This window comes from Pteropus vampyrus, unplaced genomic scaffold (genome assembly GCF_000151845.1).
Source record: "Pteropus vampyrus isolate Shadow unplaced genomic scaffold, Pvam_2.0 Scaffold8, whole genome shotgun sequence".
Taxonomy (NCBI): Eukaryota; Metazoa; Chordata; class Mammalia; order Chiroptera; family Pteropodidae; genus Pteropus; species Pteropus vampyrus.
The window spans coordinates 3,001,329-3,019,983 of NW_011888789.1; the positions used below are offsets into that span (position 1 = coordinate 3,001,329).

General features: G+C 32.1%; 1 protein-coding gene across 1 annotated transcript in view; it reads right to left on the bottom strand.

Moving 5' to 3' along the window:
• WDR17 (WD repeat domain 17) overlaps positions 1 to 18,655 on the bottom strand; it is a 93,097-nt gene that overhangs the window by 17,485 nt on the left and 56,957 nt on the right. Inside the window, exons 10-19 of the mRNA XM_023519981.1 lie at positions 15,803 to 15,894; positions 13,519 to 13,601; positions 11,773 to 11,859; positions 8,524 to 8,688; positions 6,597 to 6,799; positions 5,314 to 5,463; positions 5,097 to 5,227; positions 4,670 to 4,795; positions 3,525 to 3,680; positions 1,801 to 1,865 (exon numbers count right to left, since the gene is read on the bottom strand). Of these exons, the coding sequence (XP_023375749.1) occupies positions 1,801 to 1,865; positions 3,525 to 3,680; positions 4,670 to 4,795; positions 5,097 to 5,227; positions 5,314 to 5,463; positions 6,597 to 6,799; positions 8,524 to 8,688; positions 11,773 to 11,859; positions 13,519 to 13,601; positions 15,803 to 15,894 (1,258 nt within the window). The remainder of the gene's footprint in view (positions 1 to 1,800; positions 1,866 to 3,524; positions 3,681 to 4,669; positions 4,796 to 5,096; positions 5,228 to 5,313; positions 5,464 to 6,596; positions 6,800 to 8,523; positions 8,689 to 11,772; positions 11,860 to 13,518; positions 13,602 to 15,802; positions 15,895 to 18,655) is intronic.

Genomic DNA, 18,655 nt, shown 5'->3' on the forward strand with positions numbered 1-18,655 from the left:
AATTTATACTGGCATTTGAATTAAACTACATTTCAATTGCCAATCTTTGGGTAGGTATAGTGGACATTTCAATGTTGTTTGCCCAGCTCGCTGTAAACAGTCTCCAATTCAGAGGGTCATTGTGATTTTCCCCAACTGCTATGTTTTTAACATGTGACCGTGATTTCCTTGTTATAGCTGTTTAGGAACAATATTCTCCCAGGCATTTGGAACTAGGACTGAGAGACTGCCAATCAATCCTCTAAATGGCGAGATCTATAAAATATAAACTTTTAGAGTTGTGGGGAGGCCATTTTATGGCCACAATGTGAACGATGGACAAGAGAAAATCAGGTGATGGTTTTCAAAGATAAATGAAATAGTTTTTGCTGAAGTTGATACGAAATTGTTTTGTGATATAAACATCCTCTGTTGACTTTATTAAGATTTCAGTGGAAGCAATAACATTTACAATTGTGCAGTGAGGGCACAGGAATGGGATTATTTGGAATCTTAGAGTTTGAGTAGGAGTCGGCCTGAGGGCTGGAGTCGGCCTGCTTCTTAATTTATAGTTGGGAAAGCAGCTGGTAGGGAACACTCTCCTTTCTCATAGCAAATGTCTGAATCCTTTGAAATTTCGTGCTTTGCCTGTGGTTGACTTTTATTTGTACGTGTGAGTTGCATTCGAATTTTTTCCTAAACCATGTACCATGGAATAAAAATCAAAACTTTCCATTTTTAATGCCAGATATAAGGTGAACGCTCATTAAATATTACTCTACAGTCCTGACACAATATTGACACATAGGGAGTATTAAATAAATATTTGTTGAATGAATGAATAGAATAGAGAATAATCTTATGATGTGGATTCAAACGTGTCCCCACAAAATATATGTTAAAGTCCTAACTCATGGTATTTGTAAATTCAACCTTATTTGTAAATAGGGTCTTTGTCGATGTAATTAATTAAGACAGGGTTATACTGTATTAGGGTAGACCCTAAGCCCCGCCTGACTGGTGTCCTTATTAAAAGAGGGAAATTTACACACAGAGACACATGGGATAATGCTATGTGAAGACAAGGCAGCGTTTGAAGCCATGTGTCTACAAGCCAATGAATGCCAAGGACTGCCAGTAACAACCAGGAATTGGGGAGGAGCATGGTCCTGATCTTTCTCAGAGCCTTTGGTAGGAACCAATCCTACAGACAACTTGATATCACACTTGAAGCCTACAGAACTGTGAGGGAATACATTTCCATTGTTTTGAGCCACACAGTTTATGGTTGTTTATTATGGTAGACCTAGGAAACTAATATATCTTAGAAAAAATCTTGTTTATTACATTTTAGAATAAGGACATCTGGTTAAGTTTGCTCGGTGGTCAAACTCTTCTTTATCATCGATACCTCCATTATATCCATGGAGAAGAAACGGCAGGAATTAGTGTCTACAGAGAGAATTTCTGAGATTATTTATAGAGTAAGTATTCTACAAACATTTGGTAACCTTCAGAAAATTTTATCACTTACTTTTCAAAAGCAATACAGTAACTAGTGACTATGTTTACTAATCTGTCATTTCTTCCATTGACATGGGGAAATTTGTCTTCCATTGTCTTTATCAGCTGTTAGGTCAAATATAAGAACACAAAAATGTCTTGTAACTGATTAATTAATTGTATCAGTAGATATAAAATTCAGTTATTATTTAAAAGAGCATAAAAGTAAAAATCTCAAAAGTTGCCATCGTATTTATATGTTGTTTCTATTTTAACATATTTATAAACATTTATTAAGACACAGACTCTCTGCCTCACCTCTGCATTAATTTCTTCCAGTATTTCACAGAGACCCCTGGTGCAACTGACAAGGCCTTGTCCCACTAGAAGAGAAGAAGGGCCGAAACAGCCATTGTAATTACACTGTTCAATTGTCAACAGACTTTTTAAAATGAACTCATATTTATAATACAAGTTTTTAGAGTGTTTTTAGAGTGTTTGGATTTCTAGGATTATTTTATATTCTATCTCATAAATTCTATATATTATAAATATTACTATATTTTAAAATAAAGCGATATATAAATTGTATTATTTAGCTGAGAAAAATCTCAAACCTGGAGAGAGAGAACCAGAGGAGAGAGGAGGGAGAGGGAGAGAGAAAGAAGGTAAGGATGGGGGAAGGATAATAACTAAGTATGTGGTTTGAAAAATATATTAACTCATCTTCCAACACAACACCAGAATAATTTGTTCTGTGGTACTCCATGGTACTCCACATTCTCTGTTCAAAATAATATATACTAAAATTTTTATTTCACTGTTAATTATATTTAACAAATATGACATTTATTTCTATTTTCATTCTGTCCCTACTCATTTTTATAAATTTCATTTATTGTAAATTCCTTCTTTACAGTTAATAATACCTATCTTCCTATTTTAAAAGTTAGACTACTATTAAAGGAGTTCATTGCTCAATCAAGGCTGATTGTGATTGTTACTTAAAAATATGGATTTCACTGATTTCAAGTCTAGAACTGAGGAAAAAATATTCTCAAACATCACTACATGAATCATAATTTCATTTTAATTAGAGCTCTAAAACAGTAGAGTCCTATTTCAATTAAGGCTAGAAAATTGTTAATTAGCCTAAAATAATAATTTTGATATCTTTTATTATAACTTTATTGCTGTTTTACTTTATATCATTTACAAGTATTAATATCATAGTTTGTAATTATAAAATTAATTAACTTAGAGCTTTCCAAAAATGATCAAGTATAAGATGAGTCCATGCTACTCTAATCTTTTTTTTTGGAGGGGCTGGAGAATTTTGTTGAACTAAAATACATATGGAGAAAAATGAAAAGCTCAATAGGTTTTCACAAACTGAATATAGTCATGTAACCAGCACCCAGATCAAGAAACAGAAGCCTTCACCTTCCTTGCTTTATTTTAGTTACCACCCACTTTCCAAAGGTAAGCACTATGCCAAATTTTAACAGGATAGATTAATCCTAACCTTTTTGAGAACTTTGTTTTATCAATCCAGTCCTCTATAAAAATCAGGATGTGTCACCAGATGATCCTCAGTGGAAACCCTCTTTCTGGCCAGTGTGGAATTTAGTTATGACAAATAGTATTAAGAAGGGGATTTACCGTGGGCAACATAGATATATTTTAGGAATTTTTAGGAATCAAAGATTCCAGCCTGAGACAATGGTTCTCAAAATTTAACATGCATGAGAATAACCAGGAGGGCTTATAAAAGCACAGTTTGTTGGGCTCCATCCCCAGAGTTTCTGATTCTGTAGGTTTGGATGGGAAATGCACATATAATAGGTTGTCAAGTAATGCTGATGCTGTTAGCCTTGATTCTTACTTTAATGACTACTGTTCTAAGGCATACACCTGATTATCAGATGGCAGAGAGCCAGTTAGATCTAAAAAAAAAAAAAAGATAAGCTTAACATTTAGTATTTAACTAATACTTAGAATACTTTGTCAAACTCATTAATTTTGCTTTAATAGCACATTACCTCTCCAAGTTCAACCATAAGTTCACAATATCTCTGAATTTGCCCTAATCTCAAGTGGATTTCAGCAGCTTCCTTCAGTCTTTCCTCTTTAGTAGGAACACCAATACCACCACCGAATTTAGACATCTTGACTGTTGTTAGTTCTTGGGCTTCAGACTGGTCATAAAAAAAATAAAATTTTCTAAATTTCATTACACAAGAGCTGGTGATAACAGATAACTGTGAAAGCATTATATAGATACATATTTTAAAAACACATAGCACTGGAAATGAAATATTTTAAAAAATCAATACTTTAACTCTACAAAATATAATACCATTTTAAACTCAGTGTTTTTGTGTGGGTGGGGAGCAGAGACTCCTGGTGTGGGTGTGGATAGGCTAAATCTCACTGTCCTTAAAACTCACCAGGTGTTGTGTTTACACATGGGTTCAGAGACCAAAACGTAGTGAGTGATAAAATGATATATAACTGCTGAAAAAATATATATAGGCCTTTTATGAAAATTAAAATAACTGGCTTACTCTAATTGGCTCCTATTTGTCAATAGGTAACTGTTATAGATATCATGTGTTTAGTTTGTGATTAAAAAAGTGCTTCTTCTTTATGAAAATAACTGTTCTTATGACCATCAAATCCATATCCCTTTCACAGTTCTCTCCGTGCTCTAACAGTTAAGCTCACCATTGACATTTCATTGCTATTTCTTCTTTCTGGTTCTAGGACTGGTTTGCTGTTGGTACTGTATGTTGCTTCAGGTTTAAGGTAACTAATAATTTTGTATTAAAATGTATTAAGAGCTATAATATGATCAGTTTTAATAAAACGTATTCAGAATACAGCCTATTGGGCCTCTGAGACTAGAGTCAGAATAGTGCATATGTCACGGTCATCTGGTTGTAGGGTAAATATAAGGTGTTTCATGTAGTTCCAAGTGATCTTTGAAAAATTTCATGAGGTTCAACTATGCATGGCTGCCTTCAACTGTTATCATGATTGGTTTTTATTAAAGATTTATTTCCTCCATGTTTGCTTATTTCAGTCTACAAGCTGCATAAATTTTTAAAATAATCTTTATATTTTAACAGTGACAAGGCAAAAATTATTTCTGCTTGAGCATATAACATTTGCATACTTTACTTACTGTTCTGAATTTAATCAGATGTTTCAAATGCATTATTCCTTTACAGTAGTTCTGAGGAAGTAAGCTATCATCTTGCCCTCTTATCACGGCAACTAAGTTCCATAAATTGTCACTGCCACCTGGAGGCTAAAAAGTTGATATAGAATACCCAAAGATATAACAATGAATTAGAAACCAAACTATTTTGCATCTTCAAAAATATAACGCAGGCATGTGAAAATTGAAAATTAACAAAATAATAACTATGATTTATCTCATTTATTATTTCTAGTTTCCATTTGCTTTCTTATGCTGTATAAATTTTGTTCAGAGGGACCCACTGAATTGGGATGATACGTGTAAATATGTGATAACTTCATAACAATAGCCACAATGATTCATTGTGGTGAAAAGGAAAATGTTCACATTTAATTCCTATTATACTTACTGATAAACATTCTGAAAACCATCTTAGTCTTTTTACTTGAGGATTACCAGTTAGTTTCTCTATTTCCTGTTTAATATCTCTTGACATTTTACCACACAACAGAGGAGGAGTGCCTTGTTGTATAACATAATCTGGAGAACAGACATAATTCAATGAGAAAAAATTGCTATAAAATATTATTTAAAAATAAAATCTAATACATGCATATTTTCAATACCAGAATTCCCGATAATTTCTTCCCAAGATCTGTCTGCCAGAATATTTATTTGTAAAGGAGCAATTAAAGGTGTTAATGACCACAGTCTCACTGTAGAGTCCCGGGAGCAGGAGGCCATAGTGAAGGGGCGGCTTGGATGGCATGTTAAGCCTGATGGAAAAAATAAACCTATTTTAATAAAAATAAATGTTGAAAAATATTTTTGATCTATATGCACTTCAGAAAACTTATACAAAATTGAAATTTTGAAGAAATGTTTCAAATAACATTTCTTTCTTGGCTAAAAATAATATGAGAATATAATAAATTATTTAGCATATTCTGTAAAAAATGAATACAAACTGAATAATTATTAGAGAGCAAATGGTCCTGGAAGAAAATGTTGAAATTATATTTCAGTTTGTTAAGACCAATAGAGTGCACAGTAATTGGTGACTTGATGGATGGAAGGATGGATAGATGGATAGATGGATGGATGGACAATTGGATGGATGGATGGATGGATGGATGGATGGATGGATGGATGGATGGATGGATGGATGGAAGTTCTAGCTACAAGAAAAAGTTGAGGACCTTTCAATTTAAAATGTCCAGAAATGGGGTTTTCTCTCACACTCAGTCCCACACTGCCTCAATTAAAAGGCCATTGTGGTAAAGCACGTGGATACAAATGGCTAGATTAGATTTACTTTCTTTAAGGAATTAAATTTGCATCCTTAATTCACCTCCTTACTCCCATCAAGGTTTGGGTGCTACAAATGAGAGTAAAGTGTTGTGCAAAAGATAAGAAATTTGATTTTCCATACCCAGCTCAATAATATTAAAAAACAAAACATTACTCTAAATATCTAAGAACAGAGGTAGAAGAATGACTAAATAAGCTTTATCTACTTTATTAATGATTTCCTGTTTTACAACTTATCTCTGGAGTGATGGTAAGAGAGGGAGAAAAATCCAAGCCATACATGTAAATATGTGCATGGATATATATGTGCATGTGTGCATGTGTGTGTGTGTGTGTGTGTGTGTGTAGAAACACAAATATACCCTTAGAGAGAGAGGAAGATACTACAATGCTAACAATAATTACCTTCTGATAATTTCTGATGATGTTTTCTATTCTGTGTATTCTCATAGTTCAATAATAGACTATAGTTTCTAATGAGAATAATGTTATTTTTAAATGAAACACTGCAAGACTTCTTCAAAAAATACCATATTGCTCAAAAATCATAATCAATATCAACATAGCAAAATTTAAAAGTACATGAAAAACATTTTACCATAAACATCTGCACCATGATCGTACACAGTATCCAAACAAGTTCCTTCCCGAGTGTCCCACACTTTTATAGTATAGTCCCAGCTGCCAGATATTAGTAGATATGGGATCTCAGTATTCCACATTAATCCTCTCACAGGTGCAGTGTGTCCGCTAAGAATATTTATGCAAGCATCCTGAGTATAATCCCAGATTCGAACAGAACTGAAACAGAATATTATGGACATAATACCATTCAAGTTATAATTTACTTAAAATATTAACATATTCTTAATGGAGCACACAATTATTTCTCAGTATATTAAAAATAGCATTTTCTATTTCAAGATAAGTGAAGATTCTCTTCTTTACAGCAGATGGAAATAAGTAATTAACTATGCCAGACCTACCTTATCCCAATATACAGTATTTTTTCCCTTACTTTTACTGGTCATTTACTAATGAATTAAATATACTATTAAATAGTATATTAAATATACTATTTTACAGTTTATATGTTTAAAAAATTGATTTCTTAACATGAAATATGCAGAACAGAGAAAGCCAAAGAAAATATGATTAATAAATGATACAATAATTCAAGAGCACTCAAATTATTTATAAACAATGAAAATATAGTATTATAACAATGAACATTATTTGAAAAATCAATTCATAATTATGCTTATATTAATATAGTAAATCGTCCCTTCATATTTTTGTTAGTAAAATAAGTTGCTTAGTGAGTGTGGAATCACTCTCAATTAAGTACAAAATTTAAATATAACTGGATTCATGAAATTAATTGAATCTACTAATTGTACAAGTACGAATGTTACTGAAATAAAATTTGAACTCAAAATAAACTTAAGACCTTCAGTGCCAACTTTGCTTGGACAATTCATATTAATTTTTAGTCATGAACTTATATCAAACTGACAATACCAAGATTATAATAGTTCAAAGGTTATATAATATGATAAAAGAAACATATATTTTTATTTCTTTAAGGCATAGCTTTTTCTGCTTTATATAAAAAGAGTTTTCCCTTTATCCTAGTGCAGGACAATGTCCCATGTATATCACAACTTATTTTTTTTTCTGGTGCTAAATATGTTAGGATTTAAATTACTTTGATAGCATACTTTCATATATAAGACTATGTTAGAGTCTATAATAAGAGACTGGAACAATCTGAAAATGAACTCATATCAATGACCTTATTATAAGTAATATTTCAAGTGATAACCGACAGAAATCTAACAATTGTTTTATTACTAAATTTGATTTTATGCCAAAATTTCAAGATAAAAATTCTTAATTTTCAATATTAAATCTGTGGTTACTATCTGCTACAACTTTTATTTGCGTAAAATAAGATTTCTTATACCTAAATTTATCTTATACTCAAATAGTGACCAAATTTATTATGCATATCTATCATGTTTAAATATAAAATATAGACAAGATTTCAGAAATTTCCATAAAAACTGAAAAAAATGTTAAATCACTCTAATTTCTAAAATATCTTCTCTTCATACTAAAATATATGAACATCTTTTAGCCCCTTCTTAAAGAAAAAAGAGTATAGCCGTTTTCCCATTAAAATGTGACCATTATTAAAAGTAAATTCTCTATATTTTACAGTGATTTACTTGTTTCAGATCTTCCCTTTCCCGATATAACCTTTTATAATTTTTGTTTCTGTTAACTTTATTGCTAATAAGATAGAAGTGGGCATCCAGAGTAAGCAAAGTAAGGAAACAGAAATCTGTGATGGCAAAATTTAATTTACTTTTTCTTGAATACAAGTAGATATTCGTTAACTGCTTATATTTTAAGTACATATTTAAAATATTTCCACATGTAAGTTGGACGCATAAATAAATACATTTGTAGAAAAGCTTATGATTTAAAGAACTAGAAAATTAGAGTTCAAAAACACATACCTGTCATCAGAGCCACTGCAGAGAATCCCTTCCCTGAGAGGAGACCATCTAACATGGAACACTTTGGCTGTATGCCCACTAAATACTTTCAATGGCTGATCAGAGCTGGTGGCCACATAATAGACACGAACATTTTTGTCTTCACAGCCAGTGGCTATCATGTCTCTGAAGAATCGTCAATGGCACATTAAAATATAAAAAATTTGATATTATTTGTTACTGATCATTTTAAAATGTACATAGTTCTAATTTCTAAAGCTAGAATTTTTTTGCTTCCTTCATGAAGTTAGACAAAGAACTTAGATAAATAAAAATATCATTTGCAGAAACTGCCCTAGTATGGAAAGAGTTTCTCTGCCAATGTTCCCTTTTAATCAGTTGGCTTTTTATTTTATTTGTGTTAGATCAGAGATAATGGTATTTATATTTTTATAAGTTCTTTCTCAAATTGTCCAGATTTATAACTTCTTGACTATTTCTATTTCTCAGAACTTTATATTTTACAACGATTGTGTCTTAAGAAGGGTTTCCAATGGTGAGTGAGATTTGCTTACTTGCTGATAAGGAAATTAATTACTACACGTCCTGACCACTGATCAAATTTTTTGTGGTCTGGGGACAAATAATGTTTCTTTTTGGAAGGGTGCTGGGAGGCTCCCCACAGATCAGGGTTGTCTCATCTGACAGTGAGTCACAGTGCTCGTTTGCCAATTCTCTTTGGCTGCTTTCTGAACTTGAGATGCTTTAATTTTTTTGATTTAAGGATCCTCTAGAAATATAATATATAGATCTAATCTTTAAATGATCGTATCTCATTATTCTCAAAAGAGTAAGAGTAAGCTAAGCTTACTCTGATGGTCATACTTGGAATACTATTCCCAAAGAAATTATGAGTCCTTGGCAGACCTGTAGAAATCATGTACCAACCGTCTCCCTGAAGAATGTTATCAATCACATATCCAGTACCCATCCTTTAAAGGTAAAGAGGACTGTTTATATGTTCGATAAACAATAGTTACATATATTGGACCCACTGTCACAGAACACCTTCCTCAAACTTCAAATGGTTGATTTTTGTCATGTGGGTTATTAAATGTATTTATTTAATCTTACTTGAAGAAATCGTTTTCAAGTTGGCATGCCAATCTGTAAATGTGCAGGTTACACCTGCCCAAGGTCCACTGGTAAATAAAATGGTTTCCATACATGGGAAATATATTTATTTGTATAGTGTGTGTGTGTATGTGTGTGTATACACACATATATGCAGATACCTAAGTATAAAACCTTAGAAATAAAATAATAAACATTCAAAGAATGTGTATATGAACATCTAAATTATATATTCAGAGATATCTTATTAATCAATTTTTATAAGTTCAGGGTATTTTTCACTTATTTCCTAAGATGTTAAGTGGAATATAAATATAGCAATTAGAACATTTTAAAAAGATTTTTAAAAATAAAAATGAAATTTATTAGGTAGGTTTGGTAGTAAGCATAATAGTTAAGTATAAAGGACTGTTTTGTTTTTTTTTAAATGCCTTCTTAACCAACAAAGCATATTGCATTAATAACTAGTTTTTATTTCAACTAGCCAAATGCTTATGAATCCTATGAAACCAAGAAATAAGAATATGGAATTGTTCCATTAATCAGATACAAGGTGATTTGTATATTGAACACAATGTTTGGCTAGAATATATCACTACAAAAATATATCACAGTTGCTAATCTCATGTAGCTTACATTTTAAAGGATGAGACAGTCAATTTCACAATTTTATTATGTTAAGTGCACCGAAGGCATATTATAGAGAAAGTTTACCTAATATGGGGTCAGAGAATGCTTTTCTATGAAAGTGGTTTTGAGCCGAGAGCTCAGATAGGTAGAAATTATCTATATCCAACTCAGATGGCTGTGCAGTGTGGGAGGGAGAGGAATCAGATAAAGGGGTCAGCATAAGGGAAAGCTTTGGGGTGAAAATGAGCTGGCTAGTTCAAGAAACTGAAAGTGTGGCTGGCTGCAAAGAATAGGGGAACAGCTTGAAATGAGATTAGTAAAGTACACAGGAACCAGATTATGTAGGGATTTCCTTGTATGGCTTCCTAAGATTTTGCATTTTATCCTATGATCAGTGGAAACCTATTGAAGGATTTAAGCAGTAGGATGGTGTGCTCAGATCTGCATTTTTAAATGCTCATTCTGATTGCACACAGAGAAGGCAGGGAGAAAGGAAGTAGTGACAGAGTGTGAACTCTGGAGTTGATTTAGAAGGCTTTTGCAGAAGTCCAAAAACAAACAAATATTATTGGTTTAGTTACAGGAGGGATGGTTGGAAAAAAGAAGACTATTTAGATGGAGGATGTGACAAGAATTGATGGCTGACTGGAAATGGAAATCGAGAGATGATAAGGTATAATACTGGGGGAGAAGCTGGTCAAGAGCTCATTTTGCATATAACCTCTAACAGTGTGTTATGAATTATTCTATATTTACTGGAAGAAATACATAGATCCATCATTTCGTATACGCGATTTGACTCAGAACACAAGTATAAGGTTTTAATATTTTAATATATATATTTTTCCACCTATAATATGGAAACCATAAGATAATTCACATTGTTTACACAATATCTAAAGAATGTTGGTTTTTAAATATAACTTATATCCTGTCAAAGAGAAGTTTGAAGCACACAATTTTTAGAAGTACAGTGACTTAAAAGGTCAATTTTAATGGAAGTTTGACATGGACTAGTTTTTAAATCTACGCTGATTTTTACCTGATAAATACTAGGCTCTTAAGCAAGGCTGACCTTTCAAAACCATCCACGTAAGTTTCACACATTGGGAATCATTCAGTGCTGAAGCCCTAGCCTTATATCAGGGGCAATGGAAAGTCGTGGCAGAATGAGACCACTGCATAGATTCCTAAAAGGGTTAGAGAAAGTGCCATACTTCTCTGATAGAAGCCACTCATCGATTGGACTGATTTCCATTTTTCATTACTTAGCCATATGCTTTATCCTAAAGCATCAGAGGTTGTCTTGAAGCAGGAAACTGATATTTCTACATCATGTAAAAACCTCATAAAATAAAAATGGCCAGCTAGAAAAAATAATTACAAGGCTAGGCAAGGGGAATATCACCTAAAAAGAGTAATGAGTATTACATATGGGAATCATACTTTATGATTCCTTAAAAATCTCTGAAATGTGATTATTATTTATTTAGGAAAGATACTTACTTATTGTTTTGGCTCCAATCACAACCAAATACAGCAGCAGGATGTTTGTACTTGTGTAGCACTTTACCATCGATTGTTCGAATAATACTGAAATTAAATGTAATAAGTTAATAGGGAAAAAAACATTCTAAATAGTTAATTCAAGGGAACAAAGACAGAATTGTACAATTCAAATATAAGTATTTTAGAATAGAGACCTCATCTGGAAAGCCCAGGGAACATTCAAAAGCACTGTGTAAATGATATAACCAATCATAAGCAAGTGTATTTACATAACATAGTACTAAGTATGGTAATCCATTTAAATCAATTTAAAAGTGATAAATTTTGATTTAGAAACTATTTCTTATAGAATATTTTTGATTGAGGAAAAATATAATGATATAACTAACATATATATTAGGTGTTCAGCTTCAAAATTTCCCAATTCAAAATTTATATTTAAAACAACTCATTTATAATGCCGGTTACATGAACTATTATTATGGCAAGTCCAAGGTGTATAAGTTGTAACATTTTTGTAGTATATTCTAAGTGATATAACTAGAAATTCAGAGGACCCCTTCTCTCTAAAAGGATACTATATATTTTAATGAAGCTCTAATACCCCACTATATTATTTCCATAATGCAAGGGCTATTGATTCCTTTAGAAAGAAAAAAAATAATATGTATATAAATTAACGTGTTACAGGGTTTTAAAAGTTTTTAGAAAAGGCTCTGTAAACCATCATTAGGTCCACCAAACTTTTGAGGTTACTAAGGGGTGGTGATGACCTATGCTTACAAGACTTTAGTCATTGACTGCAGTATTTATCCAATAAGTCGAGCCCTGAGAGTACATGGTAAATTACGTATCACCTAATCAAAAAACACGTAGGTATATCTTTTTTAGTTTGGCATGTATCGATTAGCAAATAGTTCTTTTCAAGGGAGAAAAATCACTAAAATTGTTATTTGTGAAAATTTTAATTTTCTGGTCAAGAATTTTGGTTTCCATAGTATTTTTTTTCCATTGAAATTAAAAAGTGAGGATAAGAAAATTGGGCTGGGTATCGTAAGACAAGACAAATGACTATATTCTTAACAACCATGTGTGAGTGAATCACCTGTCAAAGATGACAATACCTATAGCTACAGGGTAACATCATCTGACTAAAAACTTTTTTTCAGCCCAAAGCCAATTCTTTCACATATATTTTTTAGAAAGCTACTTTTTCCTAGGACTTAACAGAATTTTAAAAAGCACATATTTCTGAAACAGAGTCAGAGAAGTTAGTTTCTAAAAAAAGGCATTTCCCACATGAATTACCTTATTCCTCTTTGCAAAGGCTTTTTATTCTTTTATAAATAATAGCATCTACAAAACTGTGAAGAAGTTTCTAGAGCACTTGATATCTTTTGAATCACTTGTGAAACTGAAGTACCACACCCTCAAAAATATGATGAGAATCATTTAGACTCTTTGAAGCAATTCACAGTCTTTCAGTTATAATTCAGGTAGCATTTTCATTTAGAAAGCAATTACTGGTTTAGTTATTTATTGAACATTATTGCATTATTATTTATTACTGATATATCACAGCAATATATAATGTACCTATATGGGCTTATAAATATTTATGAGAGTTGGCAGAGCTATATAAAGTGACCCCATCAAAAATTTTAATGTATGTGCTATTAGGATACAATTGGTATTATCGAATGTATCTTTTGTAAACAGTATAATTCCATATGCAGTACTTACCAGAAACCATCACCACTGCAGGTTGCTATTCTTTTGGAATCTTTATGACTCCAGGCAATGCAGAATATTCCATTTTTTCCATGCTTCAAAAAATGCAAAATACCTATCAATAAGAAATAATTCACCCCTTTTTTTTCTTATTTATTTACTTCTTCTGGGTATTATTTTTCTATTAGGAACTTGCCCTAAGTGATGCTAACAGAGGCATTACTGCCAATAATAGAAAGCTGAATACATACTTTAAGAATGTGAAAAGTAGCCACACTTAAACAAAATCATTGTTTCAAAACATAAATTGTATGTCTTCTAGTTCTTTTTTGTGGACCCTGGTAAAGAACCAGAATCTATTTGTTGGGCCATCTGTAGAATTAAGCTCAGCTTAATGCCTTTTCTGTAAACACCAGTTTGGAGGTGAAGATAGTTATCTGCTACCCTACCCAGTACAATTACAACTATAGTGTAAGAAATATATTTAAAGTAATTGTTATTGCTTTTCTCAATTTCAAATTTTATTTTTATAAAAACAAAAGAGAACAGATTTAAGATTATTCTTATATCAAATCACTCTATATTTATCTGTTCCTCCGCATTCTTGGACTGGGAGTAGGTAAAGGAACATAGTCATAGCTGCTATGATGATAATTTTTTAAACCACAAGGAATATATTATACATAGGAATGTCATTCAACAACTGGGTCATGGGTGTATAAAGATTGCAATCAATCCATTTCCAAATTTTATTGAAAAGATTTCAATCTTAAATTGTGGCTGCTGTTAAGGGGAGACTAAAGTAACATTTTATCCTGAGTTTTAAGGTTGTTTTACTAAAGTCTCTAATTTGCTGTTTTTACCTCTTTGGGGGTCAAGGTAGGTAGGTTTATAAAGATGGATACAAAAATGGAGGTAGTCTCTATACTCAATCAGTAGGAGGAGTGGAGACCTTCCGCCTGCTTTGTTTATCCCCATGTAGAGCTCACTTATGGCCCTCTTATATCCTGCATTTCCTTTTCTGAGGCATATGTAACTTAGTTAATTGAAGCTGGCATTATTGATTATTTCCACATTTATTCTTCTTGATTTAAGCAATTTTGACATTGGTCTTAACTATCCTATTGAAAGCTGCAAAGACATGAATGCTCATAAGAGATGTTCTTGATGCTAAGATGCTAGGCTGCTGGAATCAGGCAGATATTTTTAGTCACAAGTGGCCAAGTTGCCATAAGAAGAGATCAACAGATCTGACACCTAATTAAGTCCGAAGTTTCTTTTTCAGGTTCATTTCTTCTCATATCATTATTTGTTATGGGATAAGTGTTGTTCTGGTGAAGGGGAGGACAGAGCACAGGTTGAAGGCATTGCTGAACTGAACAGGTATTATTATGTAGAGAAAGGAGAAGAAGTAACCATGCAGTTCTTTGTCCTCCTCCAAGAGCAAAATTGCTTATTGGTGGTTGGTAGTTTCCCTAATACTCTGCACCTGCCACATTACTTCAGTAACCTCCAGAAGATCATGGCTTCTTGATCCTCAGAGGAATAAGTCTTTTGTATAAATGATTTTAAAGCCTTAAATACATAAACAATTTTCATGTTACATATTTAATAAACTTTAACAATAGTCATTTGATATGAATAAAATTTCAAGACAGTTGAAAGACAATCTGAGATCCTGTCATAATTCCCTCAACTCATATCTAACATACTGTAATGAGATAATATGTATTTTCCAAATATTAATGTAGCTCGATAAACTATACATGACAATTTGACTCCAAGCAGATATAAAAGTACAATCTGTGACATTACAAATAGGAAGAGGGGAGGTTTTAGGGCTTGTCCTGGAATAACAGAATTGGAGAACTGGAAGGAAATCTAAGAAATTATAGAATGCAACATCACCATCTTATAGGTGAAGAATCAGGTTCAAGGCAATAAAGCGAGTGTCCTTTCAAGAGCTAATTAGTAACAGAATAAGGACTGTAATTTGGGACTTGTTCTGAGTTTAGTTTTCTTGTAACTACTTAATATTTGCCTAGATAATTTTGTGGAGGATGACTCAATATTCCTTTGAATCTCCAATGCAACTTTAGGTGGATCTTTATATCTTAGATTCATCTACATTTTTCAGGATTCATTTTAGCATGTGACTGGCCTCCTGGATTTTTTTATAATTGAGAGAACATAATACCGTCTTGTGATTGACTATTAAATTAGGAGAGAAAAGCATTTAAAAATATGAAGCAGTAGAAGATATTAGGTTATTCAGCTAGTAATAAATACATCTTACCTCATTAAATCGCTGTACCATTTTGCCCTTTTTAACATCCCAAATAAAAGCACCATTTTGGGAAGTTGCTCCAGCAATACAATTCAAATCACCTTAGGAAACAATTCATTAAACATTATATAAAATGTTTGCCACAAATGTTATTCTTTTCAAAAATGTCATTTTTTAAATAAGACTTGTGATTTGCAAAATTTCTTTAAAAAATTATTACATGTATGCAAATATAGAGAAAGTAGTATAAATGGTTCCATCATATAGCTTCAAAAATTATCAAAATATGGTTAGTTTTGCTTTGTCTACAGCCCCTACCAGATTTCTTTGGAGCAAACCTCTGACATTTTATCATTTCATCAATAAACACTTCAGTATGGATAGCTAAAAGACAGGGACTCTCTTATTAACAGGACCAAACTACAAAAAATTATTAGCGATTCCTTAATATTTCCACATATCCAGTCAGTATTTACATTTTTCTGACCATCTAGTAATTTTTTTAATGGTTAGGAAAGCATTTAGGTAAGCGAAACACGTGAAAAAAAATTCAGTTTCTCTATCAAAAACATTAAACAATGCCCTTTATTTTTAAGAAATAAAAAAAAAATTCTGAAAATCAAACTGCTGCTAAGTTAGCAGATGTTCAAGGACTTCAGTATTTTTTGCAAGGCAAAGAAGAGGTTTTCGCCACTAAAAGAAAGGAACAGTTGTCATCTGCTACCTAGGAGTGAAAATATGGAGGGACTACTTTGTGACTAATGATTATAAGCACTAAAAATAAAGTAAGTCTTCACTATATTTCTAGTATTTTCATTCTGTCCTCACTTTTTTGGGTTCTTAAATTACTGGAGTTTCCATATTTATTTGCACTATTTTTTTCTTCTGTGGTATGTACTCTAAAAATAGAGAAAATTACACAATCATCTATAACCTCTTATCTATATCAATCTTTGTTAATCTTTTCAATTTCATCCATACTTACCTAAAAATAGTGATTCATCAGTAATCATATTTCAAAAAATCACAGAATTTCCTTTTTTCAGCCCTTTTACTTTCTTGAGACAAATTTTCAAGTAGAGAGTAAAATAATACTTTAAGTAAGATTAAGGCCTTTTGTGTTCTGATTTGAAACAATGGTTTTACAGTCACAATTTCCATTCAAGTTTCAGGTTTGAGACTTATATACACTTTGTAGGAGAAAGAATGTTCAACTAATAGCTGCTATAGTGCTACGTCTACACTGGCTGATCCAATACTTACATCACTAGCCAGGAGAACCTACTGTGAAGATGCATATTGTATTGATTGAGAGCATAGGCTTAAAAGTCAAATTGACAATTGTTCAAATCTTGATTCCACAACTACTCACTACTTAACCCTGGGTAAGTTACTCAACCTCTTTGACTTCAGATACTTTTTAATAAATATTGACCATCACAGCAAAAAGTAAAATAGTGATGGAGGTGAAAACGGGAGCAGCAGGTAAGAGAACTACTTCATTCTTTTTGTGCTTCACTTCTTTATTAGTGAAGTAACATTTTTTTCAGTTAGGTTTATATTAGCACAAAGTACGTTCTGCTTAAAAGAACAACTACTGTCTTTAAGAGGTGGAAGTAAAGCCTTCAATAGTGGTTGGTTCTCAACGTTTTGTATCATGGACTTCTCTGAAAATCTGATTACTATGATAATTTTTGACAGACATAGGCACGTACACACATATGCTAAAAATTATTCATAAAATTCTAAGAGATACCCAGATTTTCCAAAGACATCTAAACCCCTGAGAGCCCATAAATTCACAGTTAAAAATCCCTGTGCATGAAGAGATAAGCCAAAAAATGAGCTATATTCTGGTTATATGTGTTTTAGATTAATATGTTACTAGTAGGACAAATAAGTAAAGCATTCTACATACTTTATAAAGTGAAATTCACTTAGGTGTGTACAATTATTTATTATAGGGAAATAGTGTTTTGAGAGACAGTGTCAGAGGTTTCAGAGGACATCTCTCCTTTATGTACAGGAAGGTGTAAAGGTAGCATCTTTCAGAAATCAAAGAAAAGACTCTATTATGTCATAAAGGTTCTTCTATATTACCTTCTATATTACCTAAGGTGGAATGTATATAGAATTAATCACATGGTCACAAGTGAACTGTGATGTCATGTAATCATTCATATTTACATGATATAGCTGTTTTATATGTATTATAATTTCATTTTTTTAATTGTAATGAAATTTTTTGTTATTTTTAGTTTTTTAAAATTTATTTATTTTTAGGGGGGAGTGACATTGATTAACGAAATCCAGTAAGTTTCAATAGTACAATTCAACAGTAAGTCATATATATAGTACATTGTGTGTTCACCGCCCTTAGTTAGTTTTCTGTCACCACATATTTGATCCCTTTTACCCCTATCTACTACCCCCTTCCTCAATTCCCTCTGATAACCACTAGTCTATGGAACAGATATTTCTCTCAAGAAGACATACAAATGGCCAACACACATATGAAACAATGCTCAACTTCACTAGCAATTAGGGAAATGCAAACCAAAACCACAATGAGATACCATAACACCTGTTAGAATGGCTATTAACAATAGGACAAGTAGCAACACATGTGGATGGGGAGAAAAAGGAACCCTCATACACTGCTGGTGGGACTGCAAATTGGTACAGCCACTATGGACAACAGTATGGAGGTTTCTCAAAACACTAAGAATCGATCTACCATATGTATTATAATTTTTAGAAAATAAATTTTTAATTTTCACATATTTGATTCACATGAAAATATTAAGGAGAACTTCTTTCATGTAGAATGTATTATACACTTAGTAGCATAGTTATACAAAT